At 56.0% G+C, this 17,649-nt stretch overlaps 5 protein-coding genes across 5 annotated transcripts; 3 read left to right on the plus strand and 2 right to left on the minus strand.

The window, feature by feature from the left end:
• Positions 1-169: 169 nt before the first annotated feature.
• Positions 170-2,866, minus strand: UMAG_05478 (uncharacterized protein; the record flags this gene model as incomplete). The annotated part of the gene is made up of 1 exon (XM_011393510.1): positions 170-2,866. The coding sequence occupies one exon, from the start codon at positions 2,864-2,866 to the stop codon at positions 170-172; it is 2,697 nt and encodes an 898-aa protein (XP_011391812.1).
• Positions 2,867-6,461: 3,595 nt separating this feature from the next.
• On the plus strand, positions 6,462-10,283 carry UMAG_05480 (Chitin synthase 7; the record flags this gene model as incomplete). Its single annotated transcript, XM_011393511.1, has 1 exon — positions 6,462-10,283. One exon carries the CDS (start codon positions 6,462-6,464, stop codon positions 10,281-10,283), a length of 3,822 nt encoding a protein of 1,273 aa, XP_011391813.1.
• A 512-nt stretch (positions 10,284-10,795) lies between these two features.
• Positions 10,796-11,297, plus strand: UMAG_10752 (uncharacterized protein; the record flags this gene model as incomplete). Its single annotated transcript, XM_011393631.1, has 2 exons — positions 10,796-10,897; positions 10,974-11,297. 2 exons carry the CDS (start codon positions 10,796-10,798, stop codon positions 11,295-11,297), a joined length of 426 nt encoding a protein of 141 aa, XP_011391933.1.
• A 534-nt stretch (positions 11,298-11,831) lies between these two features.
• Positions 11,832-14,255, minus strand: UMAG_05481 (E3 ubiquitin-protein ligase HEL2; the record flags this gene model as incomplete). Its single annotated transcript, XM_011393512.1, has 1 exon — positions 11,832-14,255. One exon carries the CDS (start codon positions 14,253-14,255, stop codon positions 11,832-11,834), a length of 2,424 nt encoding a protein of 807 aa, XP_011391814.1.
• A 1,374-nt stretch (positions 14,256-15,629) lies between these two features.
• Positions 15,630-17,311, plus strand: UMAG_05482 (putative translation initiation factor eIF4A; the record flags this gene model as incomplete). The annotated part of the gene is made up of 2 exons (XM_011393513.1): positions 15,630-15,637; positions 16,084-17,311. The coding sequence occupies 2 exons, from the start codon at positions 15,630-15,632 to the stop codon at positions 17,309-17,311; spliced, it is 1,236 nt and encodes a 411-aa protein (XP_011391815.1).
• Between the last annotated feature and the right edge of the window lie 338 nt (positions 17,312-17,649).

Here is a 17,649-nt window from a genome sequence, read left to right on the forward strand (position 1 = left end):
AGTGTGTCTGTGAATGATGCCACGGATTGCCGTGTGGTTAATTGGGAAAAATGATGAGCTGCCAGTGATTCCGATGCGGACGCAAGACGTGAGAGACTCGACTGCAAGTTAACGCTGATACAAAAACGACGCTAACGACGATCAGGAAAAGGACGTAAAGAGCCAACATTCACAAAGCGTTTTGAGCGGCAAAGCGAACTTTGAGACGTTCCTGACGATGCAAGTAAGTGACGTATTCGACGAGGAATCGCACCTGTTCGGCAGTCTCGATCGCTTTGGGGCTGCGTCTCCTTCGGATGGTGTCGACGAGGCAGCGCACCGTGTCGAGAATGGTATCGCACTCGGCCTCTTGTTCGGATTCGTCCATCTGAGTTTCGATTTGGTGTTCGGCCATGGCCGTGTGGGCGTTGCTGCTGCCGTTGGTGGTGGTGTAGAGGTCATCTCCGTCCTTGTCGTGGTGATCACTCTTGCTGGCGTCGATGAGCGCGTCGTTCGAACGACGACTCGTGGTACGCTCCACAATCTGCTTGCTGGATGCGTGCGTTCCGACTAGGCTGTCACCGACGCGCGACCCTGTGCGACTCTTGTCGCCGACAAAGCCCATCTTCAACAACCAACTACAAGCGATCAAGCCAGCGCGACCCACTCCGCCTCGACAGTGAACGAGCACATTGATTCCCCTCAATGTGCAATCTTGGACGATGGATGTCATGGCTGCATCCATCTCTTGCACGTTGGTTGGCGCGAATCCTTCCGCCATGGGTAGACGGTAGATGTCGAGACCTAATCGGTCAGCTTGGCGCTCGTATTCGTCCCAGGGAGCTCCCAGGTACGACAGCTCTTCGTCGTTGAGGCAGCATACAACGGCTCCAACTCCGATGGAACGGATGCGCGTAAGGTCGAGGCCGAGATCACGACAGATGGCGCCTCGCCCGCGAACCGGTCCGTTCAGTCGCACTTTTTTGCCAGGACAAGAGGAGAGTAAGAGATTACCAATCGTATCAAGCGCGGCCGTGTTGCGATTCGAGGCATGTGTAGTGCCGGTGGTGAGCGTCAGGGTGTTCTGCTCGGCGAGCTGCGATTGAGAAAGGTAATCGGCGCTGGGATCGGTGGCGGTGACAGAGGTGAGATCGAGCATGTTGCGCAAGCGAATCAGCCGGGATCCTTGCATCTGTTGGAGCGAGTGGTTATCGAAATAGTGCTCGGTAAGGGACGTTGACTGCTGAGCGCAACTGTCGTTGGCGTTGGCGTTGAGGGAGCCGAGTCCAAGCAACTGCGATTCAGCAGTCGAGCGAATGCGACGGCCGACGTCTGCGAGCAGATCATCCGACAAGATGGGACTTATATGGATCGGGTGCGTGTCCGACGTCTTTATTGCGAGCTGATTTTGCTGCTGCTGCTGCTGCTGCTGCTGTTCTTCGGTCGTGATATTGCTGGTTGGACCGCACGAATCGCTCTGAGCATGCTTGATTGGGTCGAGCACAGCGTTGTTGGAGTCTTTGGCACCATTGGGATGGGCAGGTTTGTCAGTGGGACTGGCGTGTTCCATCTCCTGTGCCATGACACGCTCCTTGTCCAGAGGACCACCTAGCTCGATGCTGCTACCAGCGTGCGAGCTGGTCATCAATGGGTCGGCCACATGGTCGTGACCACGTCCGTCTGAGATGGCGGTGGGCTGCGTAGCTGGATTCGTGGGTTGGGCTTTGGGAGCTGTGCCGTTCTCGACCATCCTTGTGGAGCGGTCAAAGTTGGAGAGGTCAACCTGGTGCGAATTGTCTTCTGGTTGGCAAGACACATGGTCTTCGGAGGAGGATGCTTGATTGGAGGAGGATGCTTGATTGGAGGAGGATGCTTGATTGGAGCAAGGAGGCGTGAGTTGCGTAGGAGGCGAGCCGGCCGTTGCCTTGTTGAGATCGCGTTCGACGTGTCGAGTGTCGGTGCGAAGTAGGCTGCTAGCGCGTGTGCCAGGAGGTGTGGTTACGGAAGCTGGTCGTTTGGTGCCGACACTGGGAGCGGGCGAGAGTGCGTTGGGTGGTGACTTGATACCGTTGGACTGAAACATGTCGGAAGGCAAGCTAAGCACGGGCAGGTCGTCGTCAGTGTGGATGCGGACGTCGGCGGTGATGGTGGGGCGAGCGAGTTTGGTCTGGCGATTAGCGATCAACCAAGCTTTGGCGCCAAGTTCTTGCTCTCTCTGTCGGACCATGGTGGTGTGGACCAGCTCGGGTTGCTGCAAGGTGATGGGAATGTAGGCAAACGGCGAGCCGCGGGGGCCAAACTTCATGACACTGTAGGGACTCAGATGGTGCTGCGAAGCGAGATGGGCGAGATCCATGAGTGCGACCCAGTGCAGGTTGCCAGAGCGGATGGCCGAGTCTTGTGCGCTAAGTACGAGCTTGTCGCGTTGCAGATAGTTGAAGTCGTTGGCGGGGATGCGACCATTGTGATCGAGTTGATAGCTGCTCAGGCCATCCAAGCCGTTTTGGTGTGGCGGTCTGCGGAGCAGGCTGGGATCTCGATCCTGAGGTTTTGTGGCGACGGAGAAGCTTGCGCCGGGCGCGTGGGCAACGGTGGGGTGGTTGGCAGCTTGGACGCCGCGCTGAACTGGTTTGACGTGACTCGAAGCGGATTGAGCGGCGTCGTTGGAGATGGATCTAGTGGACGGCGGCCTGGGGCGAGGTTGATGTCGAAGAGACGAATAGCAAGCATGGCCGTCCTTGAGGCTCTTTTTGACTCCGTTGGAGAGTGTGGTGGATTTTGCAGGGTACTCGGAGCTGGGCGTCCGAATGATGACAGGAAGGCCGGAAGCAGAGGGAGAAAGCGGGGGTGATGACAGAGTGGGGTTTTGTATTACGGGTTGCCCCATGCTTTCCGATGGATGTGCGCGTGCACAGCAGGGGGGCCGAGGTGGAATCTGCCGAGAGAGAGAGGGGGGGGGAGGAGGGATGGTTTGTATTTAGGAGATTGCGGGGGTGGTGTCCGATGGCGTCTCGAAGCGTGGAAGGGGGGCGATATGGATGGCGTGGTGTGATGGAGAGTGGAAAGGGTGTAAAGAGACGGCTGGATGACGGATGGGAATGGCCGATATGGAGGCAGAAATGGAGCGATAGGTTATTGTACCATGCTCTGCGTGTACAGGCGTTGGAGGACACGAGGGGGTCGGGGGTCGGGATAGGGTAGGAGCGCAAAGTCGAGCGTAGAAGCTGTGAGAGAGAGGTCGAGCTGGAGAGGCGGTGGTTTTGAGAGAGGAGAGAGAGAGAGAGAGAGAGAGAGAGAGAGGTGTTGTAATGGAGGCTGGTCACGGCAGCAAATGTAAGGCGTCCGAGAGGGTTGGAGGTTGGAGAGAAGGGCTGGTGATGCTCGAAAGCGGAGAGACAATAGAGATGGGAACAAAGAGGGGAAAAAACACAAGATGAAGCGCGGAAGCAGGTGGGACTTGAAACGGTTGCACTTTGAGCGATAGCTTTGACGACCCAATGCTAGAGAGGTGGGAGTGGGGCAAGATGGATTGCAAGACCGACTGAATGCGAAGAGCGCCGAGGGAGGAATCGAGCCGGGGGATGCAAGACGACAAGCAGACCGGCAGACCGACTGAGGGTGGCGGTGGTGAGGATCAAGTAGCGCAGCCACTCGAGTGACAGCGAAGATGGATTGAGGGGTAGCAAGGATGGAAGAGGTAGCAAGGATGGAAGAGGTAGCAAGGATGGAAGAGGTAGCAAGGATGGAAGAGGTAGCAAGGATGGAAGAGGTAGCAAGGATGGAAGAGGTAGAGCCGAGGCGAAAAACACCTTACGATGGTGGTGGCTATGATGAGGATGATGACGATGGGAGCGAGGGAGAAAGCAGCTGTCGAATAGAGCCGACGACGAAAGGGCCAACAATCACGAATGAGGTGAGGCAGGAGACAAACTTATTCGTGATGGCACTCTGTGACTGTGCAGTCAGTCCATCTTGGAGGGAGCCAAGATCGAGAGCATTCGCTCACGATTCACACACGACACTTGCTGATTGTTGTGCGAGCGAGGCAGACACCACGAGCAATCACGAATGACACCTTGCACTAGCAATCACGATTCACGATTCACGATTCACGATTCACGATTCACGATTCACGATTCACGATTCACGATTCACGATTCACGATTCACGATTCACAATGGGATCATGAAGGACTGTCACAAGCACGAGGTTCTGATCCGCCTGAATGGTTTGCTCTGAATGCAACGCTGGCTACACGCACCAGGACCCTATCAGTCATCCAGAATCGGACCAACACTGACTATAGACCGTGACCCTGACACAAGGAGTCAGAGGAGAGAGCGAGAGGAGGTGTTTGTGTTTGGGCGTGGCGTGGCTGGCTTGTTTTCAAGTCACGAGTATGAATCACGAATGCGCGGCCATGCGAGTTAAGGGTCCATCAGCTACAGTATTACCATGAAAATTCCATCACAAATACAATTTCAGCGACTCGTGAATGCAGACACAGTGACGATTCGCACGCACGACGCTTGGCGATTTGTCTGATTTCGAAACCAAGCGAGATTCGTAATCGGATTGTAAGAGTGGGTTGAAATGCGTGTGCGAAATCAAGATCATCAAATGTCAGTCGCGATCGAGAGAAGCAACCAACGTTGCAAGCAGCACTCGCCACTCGATACAACGAATGCACTTTGAACGTATTCGTGATTATGAATATCCTCACGACTCATGACTTGACGCTTGTATTTATTATCATCATTGGTGACTAGCTGGCATGACGCGCCACGCTGTTCGATCTTGACAGACACAGCACAGCCGCACTGCACTCTGACCACTCGTGTCTGGTTTGTCCATGGTCTGCTCGCATGGCTCACCCGCGTCAGCGTCAGCCGCCGTGCATGACGACGTTGTGCTGGCACCACTAGTTTTTCGTCAGCAGCAGCACGCGCGTCAAACGAAAAGGCGCACGAATCGCACAGCTTTGAGCGTCAAGACGGTCAAAGATCCGAGGCAGGGACGAGTGGGGAGCGTCTGGCAAGCATCGTGCGTTGGGCCAAAGTGAATCACGAGTGCATCTCAAGGCCGAGCGTGGCAGTAGAGCAGGAGAGTGGTGAGCAGTAGCTTCGGACTCGTCGTCGAATCATCGACACCCGCAGCTAACTCTTGGGCTTGCAGTGACCGAAGCGCGTCTGGTCGAGAGAACCACCAGCAGAGCTAGAGCCAGCGCCAGCGTTTGCCACGGAGCAAGTATGTGCGATTTCCAGGCTCGGTCCCGCCGATTCAGCCGTATGCGCTCCAGTCATGGCAGTTGTCAAGGCTGACCGTGCTTGATGGTGCGCAGTGGCTGTGGCGAATCCAACTGAAACACACACACGCGCCTGCTCAGTGCTTTGTGCTTTGTGCTTTGTGCTTGGAAATTGGATTTCATTCGTGCTTGTCGGAACGCAGCGTGCAGTAAGTGGCTCGTGTTGGTGCTCACATCTTCCCAAATCACACCCAACACGGAAGCGTGCGTGGTGCACGGGTGAAGCGTGTGTGTGTGTGTGTGACTGCGAAAGGGGTTGGCTGGCGTGACCCCTTTTTGGGTTTCCAGCACAGAGACTCACACAGGCGGGGTTCACGGTCCACGGTCCACGATTCGATTCACGATTCGATTCACGATTCGATTCACGAATCTCGAATCTCACGTCTCGGCCAAAAAAAAAGTGTGAGTGAGATTGACGATTGGCACTCTCGACTCAGCCTTTGTGATGGACGATTCGTGATTTCAAACAACTCACAGACGCATCCAATTCGTGATTCGTGATTCACGCACACTCACACTCGCGACTCACACTCGCCGCCGCTTTGTGGGTCGGATTCTTGATGGTCGCTCATCCTTGTCACCATCTCTGTCTCTGTGCTACCACCATCTCCCTACCCTACCTTTCTCGGCTCCGGTTCTCGCATTGATCCTTTGTTGGCACTTTTCAGTGCTTACCAACGCTACGGCTCGGATCGCCGGCGATCAAGCTTGCACCTCTTCCCTCTCCTCCTATATCCACTCGACAGCCTCTTTTTTTTTTTTGGTTCTCTTCTTGAATCGCCACTCGCATCATCATTCACATCCACCTCAGCACGCGCACTCCCGCTCGGCTTTGGTCTCTGCAGCTCCTCGCTCACTTGCCTCTGAAGCGCTGGCTTCGGCCATCTCTACACGTTCTTTCTACGCTCTCGTCTCCTCCACACCTCACCAACTCTTTTCTGCTTTGCTCACCGCTTGACACTCTTTGCACTCTCTTTTCGTCTTTCTCTCGGTGTGCTCCGCATTCCTCACGTCCACCACTCGTCTCGGCAACGTCTCGCCCGCTGCCCGCTCAGCCTCTACTTCCAAGCTTGGCATCAGCTCTCGTTTGCTTCGTCCTTAAGCCAAATACAAGCCAGGCTCAAAGTCACTCTAGCCTTGTCCGCTTGTCGTGCCACGGCCGTCGGCGCTCGCCAACATGCCCGCAGTTGAGCGCAACGCCCCCTTCACAAAGACCTTTATCCGCAAGCCTGGTCAGCGCAACGACACCTCGATACCCTTGCATACAGAGGCGCCACCTCCGCTCCGTCAGCCCACGCGCATCGCCCGTGCAAAGACGCTCACTCGTCCAGAAAGGAGTCAACCCCAAGTCCCGCTGATCAACCCATCCAGTGGCGGTCCTGGCTTCTCGGCTGCCTCTCGATCCAAGCATCGCTTCTCTTGGTGGACTGCCTTTTCACTCTTTGTCACCTTTTGGGCCCCCAGTCCGCTTCTCAGCTCCTGCTGTGGCCTCAAAGACAAGCAAAGTCGTCAGGCTTGGCGCGAAAAGGTGTCACTCGTCTTTATCGCCATCCTCCTCGGCGGCTTCATCGGCTTTATCACCATGGGCCTCAACGCCGCCCTCTGTCCATCCGCTTCGAGCCACTCACCAAACACCTACTCTCGCATCGGTACAGGCGGCGCCATTCTCGGCGTTCACGGTTGGGCTTTCGACATTGCTCAGGCGCATCATCTCCCCGAGGCCCCCGCCCTCTTCAGCCTCTCCACCTCCCGCCCCGGCTCCGACATTTCGTCGCTCTTTGCCCGCTCCACCTCCGATCAATCGCCTGCCTGTCGAGGCACCACCGCTGCCTACGCTGCCGACGCTTCCTGCGTTGCGCTCAACGGCACCCTCCTCAAAGATTGCCCCCTCGGCCCCCTCTCGCCCGCCACTTTTGCCCAGTACGGCATGTACAACCAAACCCGCAAGATCGGCTATGGATGGGAAGACGTTGAGAGCGCCAACTTTTCCAACTTTCTCGTCCTCGACGGCGTCGTGCTCAACATGTCGCCTTACCTCAAGGCCAATCCATCGCCCATCGCCGCCGACGTCGTCGACCTCGCCATTCGTCAACAGCTCGCCACCAGCCCGCACCGAGGTAGAGACGCTACCATCACCTTTTACACCAACCCCACCACACGCAACGCCATCAAGTGTCTCACCCAAAAGTACGTCGCCGGCTACATTGACAAGATCACCCCGGGCTGCTTCATCTCCAACCTCGTCCTCTACTGCTCGCTCGTCGTCATTCTCGCCATCGTCCTCATCCGCTTCTTCATGGCCGTATGGTTCGCCTGGTTCATGGCCGGCCGAATGTCTTCGCCGCCACGTCCCTCTCGCCGACGCAGGCTTGCGCCCAACGTTCTTCCCGAAGGCGCCATGATCTCGCTCAACTCGTCCGGCGCCGCCCCCTGGGCCAACAAGCAGCGTCCACCGCCCTCGCAACCCGCGCGTCGCAGACGTGACTCGGCTCAGTCCGCTACCCCCTCGGTGCCCGACAGCCTTTCAGTGCACCACATTGGCGACGAGCCCTACGTTGTCTGTCTCGTCACCGCCTATTCCGAAAACGAGGAGGGCATCTCCACCACGCTCACCTCGCTCTCAGAAACCCACTACTCGGACCAACGCAAGCTTCTCTTTGTCGTTGCCGACGGCATGGTCACCGGTTCCGGCGAGTCGATGAGCACCCCCGACGTCTGCGTCTCGTTGCTGGAAGCCGATCCGCGCTTCGGTACGCCAATCCCCATGAGCTTTGTCTCGATCGCCTCGGGCAAAAAGGAGCACAACATGGCCATGGTCTACGCCGGCCACTATACGCGTGCCACCGGTCGACGTACGCCCATGGTCGTCGTCGTCAAGTGTGGTGCCCCCGAAGAGGCCGCCGATTCCAAGCCAGGCAATCGTGGCAAGCGCGACTCGCAGATGATCCTCATGAACTTTTTCCAGCGTGTCACCTACAACGATCGCATGACGCCGCTCGACTACGATCTCTTCCGCAAGGTGCATACGCTCATGGGCGTCACGCCCGACTTTTTCGAGCTGTGCCTCATGGTCGACGCCGACACAATGGTCTACCCCAAATCCATGAAGACGCTCACCAACTGCATGATGCGCGACCCCATGATCATGGGTGCCTGTGGAGAGACGCGCATTGCCAACAAGACGCAGAGCTGGGTCACCATGATCCAGGTGTACGAATACTTTATCTCGCACCACCAGGCCAAGGCGTTCGAGTCGGTCTTTGGCGGTGTCACCTGTCTTCCCGGCTGTTTCTCCATGTACCGCATCAAGGCGCGCAAGCAGACCGACGACGATTGGGTACCCATCATTGTCAAGCCCGAGGTGACGCGCGAGTACAGCCAGAGCGTCGTCACCACCTTGCATCAGAAAAATCTGCTGCTGCTGGGTGAAGACCGTTTTCTCACCACCACGCTCCTCCGCACGTTTCCCAATCGCAAGATGGTCTTTTGCCCCGAAGCACGCTGCAAGACCGAAGTACCCCACACGTTCAAGATGCTGCTCTCGCAACGTCGACGATGGATCAACTCGACGATTCACAACCTCATGGAGTTGGTGCTCGTGCGCGACCTGTGCGGAACCTTTTGCTTTTCGATGCAGTTTGTCGTCTTTATGGACTTGCTTGGCACCGCAGTGCTACCCATCTCGATCGCACTGACGTACACCTTGGTCGTCACCTACTGCCTCAATCCGCCGCATTCATTTACCGAAGCCATCCCGCTCATGTTGCTCGTCGCGGTCATCGGTATGCCAGCGTTGCTCATCCTGCTAGCCACGCGCAAGGTGGTGTACGTACTGTGGATGTTGATCTACCTCTTGGCGTTGCCCGTATGGAACTTTGTGCTTCCCGTTTACTCCTTTTGGCATTTCGACGATTTCTCGTGGGGAGAGACGCGAAAGGTAGAGGGAGAAGCCAAACAGACAGGACACGGCGACGAGGGCGGTTCAGCCACCGGAAACGCCGTGCCGCTCCGACGATGGGAGGATTGGGAACGATCTCGTCTACGCAAAAAGAAGCGCGAAGAGAAACGTCGTCGCGAGTTGGAACGCCAGTTCGGATCCGGTTTCCACAACGACAACGCTTCGGATGGCGATCCGGATCGCAAGGAAGCTGGCATGCCTCTGTCAAGACCGGGCAGCGACTCGTTCAGCGATTCGGTGACGGTGAGCGACTTTGACGATGACAAGTGGGGCAATCAGATTGGCGGCTACGACGAGACACTGCCCCCGCCGGTTCAGATTGTTCGGCATTCGGTGTGGATAGGCGACCAGGAAGTGATTATCGATACTGAAGATATGGAAAAGATGCTCGAGACCGGATGGGATGACAAGGCGTTCCGTGCCAGAAACTTGAGCAGCGCCAGCAGCACCAACGCATTGCTTCAAGCGCAGCAACCTCAGTATCCATCGGCGGTCAATCGAAATCGATTATCACAGATGGGCGCGTTCGCAACCAAGCGCGATGCCCCCGCAGTCCCCGAGATTCCGGCGCGGTATTCGATGTATGTGCAAAACAACGGAGGTGGTAGACCAGCTAACGGCCATGGTAATAGCAATGGTCACTACGAGCCCGGAAGCTACGAGATGGAACGTACACCCAGCCCAGGCGAGTATGCTAGTTTGATACGCGGCGGTGCGCCGTCGCCTTGCTCGCCTGGTTTCGGACCGGCGCAGCCCTACGGACACTCGTCAGCCGTGAGTGGTGGTGCAGGACAGTATTCCACCGGTTCGCACGCACGCCAACGTTCAGGTGGTGCAAACGCAGCCTACAACCAACCGCATCAGCATCCACCACAGCCATCGCAGCCACCGCAGCCACCGCAGCCGGCGCAGCCGACCAGACCAGGCGGCGCACCAGCAGCACCACCGCGCGGAGCTGGATCACAGGGCAGCGGCTTTGCAGGCGCTCGACCATCCAACCCTACCGGTCGCGGCCGAAGCTATCATGATCGATTCAGTTGAGTTCTTGGCGACTCGGTTGTAGGAGGTAAAGCGGCCGTCTTTTCCTACATCTGCATTCGTGATTGCGACGCACCATGCAATCGTGATTCTCTTTTGTGACGTGCTTCGTGTCTGCTTGTCGCGTGCGTGTTGTTGCCAACACTTTGACTCTGCTTAGTCACGAGTGTGAGGGGCGAGATGAATTTGTCGTACGAGACGCAGAGAGCGGGTGAAGCATGCGCGCGGCGCGTTGAGGGATTTGATGATGAATTTGGAATTTGGCGGGACGCGCGCGTCGCGGAGTTAGTGAAGCGTGTGGTGAGAAGAGTGTTGTTCTGTGTTGTGATGGGGATCGGAGTGCACACCATATCAGAAGATATTTTGATCTGGTGAGCAAGGTACGAGGATTCAGGCAGACACGCAGCACAGCCAAGTGCAACGGAGGACAAACGGGACGCATACGAACTACGTGTTGGACGTCAAGTTGTGGAAAGTGGACGAAAGTGGACGGTGGCGGAGGAAGCGAGATCAAGATGGAGGTGCATGATTGGTATACGGAGGAGGGGGGGCCGATGGGGGGGGAGACGGGGTTTTTTGAGCGCGAGCGAAGCCGACTGATTGCGGATATCTCCAAGGTAAGTGTGCTGTGGACGGTGTGGTTGCAACGAGACGCTGACAGTTGTGCTTATCTTGTGCACGTTGAATGCGTAGGGCGTCGAATCGATTGTGGCCAATACCAATCTGCTCAATCGAAAGATCGAAGAATCGATCAGTGTCGGTAACGAGTTCCACCCCATATCCGAACTATGGTCCAAGTTCCAACGCATCATGGTCGCCAGTGGAATACCCAACCTGTCCGCACCAGATGCGCCCAACTCGTCCACCACTCCGCACGACAACATCCAGTCCCCACCAGACAACACCGACCACATCCACCAACACCAACCTCACTCGTTCAAGTTCCTAGACGCCCCCTCGACTACCACCTCTCTTCCTCCCGGTGTCGCCCCCGGCGGTGGCCGCATCTACGCCTAGCCCCGCCTATCAAGCTCCTCACTCATCTACCGTGTGCATCTTCGTCTTTGCTTTTTCCTTGTCGCTGCGCACCTTCTTGTAATTGTACGCTACATGTCTGGTACTTGGACTCATTTGTTCTGCTTGTTCTGCTTGTTCTGCTTGTTCTGCTTGTTCTGCTTGTTCTGCTTGTTCTGCTTGTTCTGCTTGTCCTGCTTGCTCAGGCTTGCTCAGGCTTGCTCAGGGTTATGGCTTGCTCAGCTTTCTCTGGCTTGCTCGGCTTGCCCAGCTTGCTCAGCTTTCTTAGGCTTGCTCTGCCTGCTCAGATTTGCTCAGCTAGTTCTTCTTGTTCTGCTTGTTCAGGGGTATGGCAAGCTCAGGCTGCAAGCATGGTTGGCAACATGTGCGCGCGAAAGACAGGTTCTATCAAACGACAGTGCACGAGGACGATGTACGTTGCAGCGTCTCGCGCATGGAGCGTGCTAGACACTGGGTCTGGCGGCTGTTGAGCCTGGCGTGAATGCGTGCGCCGCGCCAAACGAAACGCCAATACGTCTATCCACGATGCACGCCACCAAGAGTCATCATCTGCACACCCTTGTTCCGCCTCGCCTTTGTCGAGCTGTCTCGCAACGACGCGCCCAGTGCATCTGCGAGCCCATCGAGATCGAGAGCGCCTGCGCGATTCGTAGCCATTTCCGGAAAATCATCCATCCTCTCCGCCGCCTGTGCTGACCACGCCGATGCGGACGGAGTGCTCGTACCGGACAGACTCGCACTGACCGGAGCGGTGCTCGACTTGCTCGCGAAAAGTGCACGTTTGTGTGCGTTCAACCTTGCCCGATCCGCATTACTCGGCAAGCTCGGAAACCCGCCCGAGCCCCGAGCCACACTGCCAGACGAATGCGTCGAGTGTACACGTTCAACAAACGGTTTCGGCGTAGTCGATGCACTGTTCGACGCAGCGGATGATGTCGATCTGGGATGGCTCGAATTGGCACGTGCTGGCATAGCGTGCGCAACCGCATGTGCAAGCGACCCGGGAATCGAAGCCGTCGGCTTGGGACCACTGGATGTGAGAGCCGGAAAATGCTGCCGAAGCGCCACTGGTCCACCGGATCCATGTCCCGAACTCGCCGATGCAGCACGCTCAACATTGTCCCAGACCAGACTCGACGACGCAGCCGACGAGTTCTTCATACTCCGAAGCGTGCCTCGGCGTTGACCTGCTCCAGCCCCAGCCCCAGCTCCAGCAGATCGTGTACCAGCCGCAATCGCTACACTGCTACCCGCTGGCGTGAGCGAAGGAAATTGGGTGCGTTCGTTCCGATACTGATCCCACGCCTCACGCAATGCGTTGGTCTTGTCCGCATCATCCACAAGCTCCATCAGTCCTTTGACGAGAGGTGCACATCTGTCCAAATCGCCAACGAGCGAGTGCAACGTCGAGATCAGATCGCGCGCCGACGATTCGCCCTTGTTGAACACACGCACTGCGTGTCGGAATGAGGTGATGCGCGATTCGGACGTGCCTAGCATCGCAGTCACTTGGTCCATGTACGCTTGGTGACGTTGTTCAACCGAGCGCGTCTCGGCAACGGTGCGAGCAGGATCCGTCGACACCAGCTGCGGCGTTGGAGCGTTGGTGAGCCCGGAGCCGAACATGGCACGTCGAGATTCGTGGTTGGCAGGACCAGCGCCGGGAACGTGCGGTCGCGAAGCAAGCGTTGAAACGCGCAGAACGTCGCGGTTGTTCGAACCCGAGGCTTCTGCCGCTGACGCTGTCGCTGGCGCTGTACTTGGTTGAGCTCGTGCTTTGCCTTTCTTACCACCCCTACCGCCAAACGACAAGCCAGCATCCGTAGCACCGTCATCGTAGGTAAAGCCAGCGTCGATGCGCAACGCCTCCCTCCTCTCTCTGGTGCTCAACTCGTTGCCATGCTTTTCCAATTGATGCGCTTTAAAGTCCATCTCGTTGGCAAACACCTGGAACTTGTCCTGCAAACACTGGCTGTTTTCGCACAGCCAGTGATCCCTCCTGAAATGCTTTTCGAGCATGTCGTAATCGCGATAATACTTCCAACGCTCTTCGTCGCTGCCAGACGCTTTGCAGATGTGACACTGTTCGTGCCTGTCGCGCATGTGTGTAAACAACTCGTCGTCGCTGTAGAAGAGTTGGCGATCATACTCGCACAGTCGGTGTTCGGCTTTCTCGTGAGCGACGAGCGACTGCTCAGTGTGAAGCGTGTGTTCATGTGCAAAGATCTTCTTGTTTGAGATGCAGAGTTGGCAGACGAGACGATGGTGGTCGCGACGAATGTGTGCCTTGTAGTCCTTCCAGCCGGTGCAAGCAACTTCGCAGTTAGGATCCGGGCAGTTATAGCGTAAGAGCAGGACGGATTCCTCGAGCGCCTCTTTGGTTTCGAAGCTGATAGGAAGCTTTTTGTCCGTGTAAGGGATGTCGGCCGGTTCAAAGTCCGAGAAGCTTTTTGTCAAGGACGAGGTGAAGATGAGTCGGTCAATCTTGGATTTGCAAAACGTGCACTCGTCTTTTTTGTAGAGGATGCGCAGACGAAGCGCACAGATGTGACAAGTGCGATGGTCGCACCGAGCCACCGAGACGAGCTTGATCGGGTCGGCACAGATGAAGCAAAGCTCGGCTTCCGGAGGCAGTTCATCGTTGTCGTTGTCGCCGCTGTTATGGTCATCTTGGGCATTGCACTGGGGCTGAGCGGCTTCGACTGGAACAGTGGCGAGAGTGCCAACCGCTGTGGAAGCATCGTTCGACTCGGCATGATGCTTTGATGGCCTAGGCGCTCTTGAAGGGTTGTTGGAGCGCGCTCGGGAGCTTGAGCTTGCGACACGATTTGAGTCGGAAGAGGTGAGGGAGCCTCCAAAGTTGGCACGTCGACCGCCACCCCGTGCGCCTCGTGCGCCGCGGGAGGATGGTGGTGGCTTTGACTCGTGTGCTGCACTCATTGCCGAGCGTCTATGATCGAGAGATGAGTCCAAGCGAACCGGTCGATGCGGCTCTATTCTAGCGTTTCTGATCTAGCGTGAATTGGATGGTTGCGGTGCGAGGCCAAGATGGGTGCAACGTCTTGCAATGAGCAAGCTGACCAGAAGAACAAAGGTTACGGTCGTCATACATCCACGATTCGTGATTTCTCTTGCGTTTTGTTTTCGCCTTTCGTTTCACCTGACTTGGCCAAAGCTGCGCAGACGACACTCACCGTTGTGACTGACTGGTGCCTGTCTGCTTGACCCTCTCTCGCTCAGCTTAGGTACTTCTGGTTTGTGGATTATTCGTGATTGTGGAGCATCTCATTCCAATTTTATGATGTCAGATCTTGAAAGGCCCGATGAGGATCAGGCCGACTCCGATCGGGCCTTGTATGGATCCAAATTGACTGGCTGCCACCACAGTCACGAGTCGTGGTGAGTCGAATGTTTCTAGAGATGGGATTCGGTCTTTGAACCATCGATGAATACAAGTCTCGCTGATGCTTTGAATCACGAATAGAAGAGTCAGCTTTGCATTTCGATGCTTTTGAATTGCTAATATCATGAATACTACCATGTGCGAATTTGCGATTCATTTGAGCCAGGCAAGTCTGTGAGTCGGAATTTCTTGTGTTTTTGTTTTCGAGTTGCCCTTGTCGCCATGATTTTCGCAGGGTTTCTTTCTGATGGGCGGCAGCAACTCGGCTGAAAAATCTGCGAATCCATAAGTTCAGTTCGATTCGTGTTTCCAATTCACGATTGAATCATCAATCGTTTCTAAGTTATCATTCGTGATTTCTTCTTGTGCGCAGTCACGGACGAGAAGTGAGTGCGCAGCGTGTTAGAGAGAGTGGTGCTGCGCTACTGCCTACTGCGCTATTTCTCTATCTCCAGCTTCCACCAAATTTCTTCTCGTTCGCCTTGTCTGCGCCACATCCGCACGTTGCTGTTTCGATGAACTTTTTTTTTTTTTTTTGACTTTTTTTCCCCTTTCTTTCTGGCTTTCAGTGGCAGTGTCGAGTAATGAGAGAGAGTCGCCGTCGCCGCCGCCGCCGCCAGCAAAACAGAAGAGAAAAAGAGAACAGAGCAGAGAAGAGAAGAGACGAGAAGAGGTTTGAGTTGAATTGGGTGGATATCGCCGTCGTCGAGCTCCATTACTTAGCCCTTCGCCATCATCTTGCTTTTACAGCATCCAACCTTCTCCAACAACCACTTTGTAAAACGCATCCCGGTTGAAAGGCTATCCCCCCTTTCAACTTGCTTCTAAGCGCTCACACACCAACCCAACCCTCAAGGCGTCGACTCGTTTCAAGTCCGACTCCTTGATCCTTTCTTGCTTGTTCGCCCATCATGTCTAAGTACGTCTCTTGCAATCACCATCATCTGCAACGCATGCTACACAAGTAGCGTCGCTCGATCTCAATCCTAGCATCGAAGCATCGGATCCCGACTCAAAAACGGCCTCGTTTCGGGTCGTAAGACGCCAATGCTCCAGCGTGTGCTCGGAAGCGTCTCAGTTGGACGTGCCACTTTGTCCTCCTTCTCTCGGCCAGCATTGGTGCGATCACACTCTGGATCGATCGATACAAGTGCTGCGATCCTGCACTGGCGCTGTGCCCTTTCGCACCAGTCGCATTGTGGAGGCACGAGCCACACGCTGTACCATGATTCTACCCAGATACGAGCGACGCTTCAGTATCTTTCTACCAGATCTTGTGCCATGTCGTTCCGACGATCTGACCGCTGACCGATCACCCTAAATACTGACCTTTTGCCATTCCACTTGATTCTTATTCCAAAACAGGCCCGAGGACACTTCCGCCGCCGCCGCTGCCCCTGCTGGCGAGGCTGGCAACAACCTCAACATCGCCGATGGCGAGATCGAGTCCAACTGGGAGACCGTCATTGACAACTTTGACAACATGGAGCTCAAGGAGGAGCTTCTCCGTGGTGTCTACGCCTACGGTTTCGAGCGTCCCTCGGCGATTCAGGCGCGTGCTATCGTCCCCGTCATCAAGGGTCACGATGTGATTGCTCAGGCTCAGTCCGGTACCGGCAAGACCGCCACCTTCTCGATCGCCATTCTGCAGCGCATCGACCCTAGCATCAAGGCCGTCCAGGCGCTCATCCTTGCCCCCACTCGTGAGCTCGCCCAGCAGATCCAGAAGGTCGTCATCGCACTCGGCGACTACATGAAGATCGACTGCCACGCCTGCATCGGTGGTACCAACGTTCGTGAGGACATGGCCAAGCTCAATGAGGGCGCCCAGGTCGTCGTCGGCACTCCCGGTCGTGTCTACGACATGATCAACCGTCGTGCTTTCAAGACGGACCAGCTCAAGATGTTCTGCCTCGACGAGGCCGACGAGATGCTCTCGCGTGGTTTCAAGGACCAGATGTACGAGGTCTTCCAGCTCCTGCCCCAGGACACCCAGTGTGTCTTGCTCTCGGCTACCATGCCTCAGGAGGTTCTCGAGGTCACCAAAAAGTTCATGCGCGACCCCATCCGCATTCTCGTCAAGCGTGACGAGCTGACCCTGGAAGGTATCAAGCAGTTCTACGTTGCCGTCGAAAAGGAGGACTGGAAGCTCGACACGCTTTGCGATCTCTACGAGACCGTCACCATCACCCAGGCCGTCATCTTCTGCAACACTCGCCGAAAGGTCGACTGGTTGACCGACAAGCTCACTTCGCGTGAGTTCACCGTCTCTGCCATGCACGGCGACATGGAGCAGGCGCAGCGTGAGGTCATCATGCGCGAGTTCCGCTCGGGCTCGTCGCGTGTCTTGATCACCACCGACTTGCTCGCTCGTGGTATCGACGTGCAGCAGGTTTCGTTGGTCATCAACTACGATCTTCCCAGCAACAGGGAGAACTACATTCACCGTATCGGCCGTGGTGGTCGTTTCGGTCGTAAGGGTGTTGCCATCAACTTTGTCACGAGCGATGACGTGCGTATGCTCCGTGACATTGAGCAGTTCTACTCGACCCAGATCGACGAGATGCCGCTCAACGTTGCCGATCTCATCTAAACTTGCATTCCGCACGCGTTGGCTTGCAAACAAGTCATCCGTCCGTCAACCCACCATCAAGAAAAAAAAATGTCTGTATGGCTTGCACACATGCCTTGGACACCTCTCTCCACCTTGTATGCTTGAGCTAGTCCACTTCTGACAACCGCTGGTCATGGTCCATCCATCCTTTCGCAGCTCAAGCAGCTAGCACCCGTCAGCGTGCACGTCCAAGTCAATCCAACCAAATTCACGACTGTTTTCTGCTCTCATACTCGTATCCTTTCCTCTTATGCCTTTTTTTACGCCTTCGTTGCTGCCTCCCATTTTTCCTCTTTGTTCGGCTGCCCCCTTTGAGC

Source organism: Mycosarcoma maydis, chromosome 18 (genome assembly GCF_000328475.2).
Source record: "Mycosarcoma maydis chromosome 18, whole genome shotgun sequence".
Lineage (NCBI taxonomy): Eukaryota > Fungi > Basidiomycota > Ustilaginomycetes > Ustilaginales > Mycosarcoma > Mycosarcoma maydis.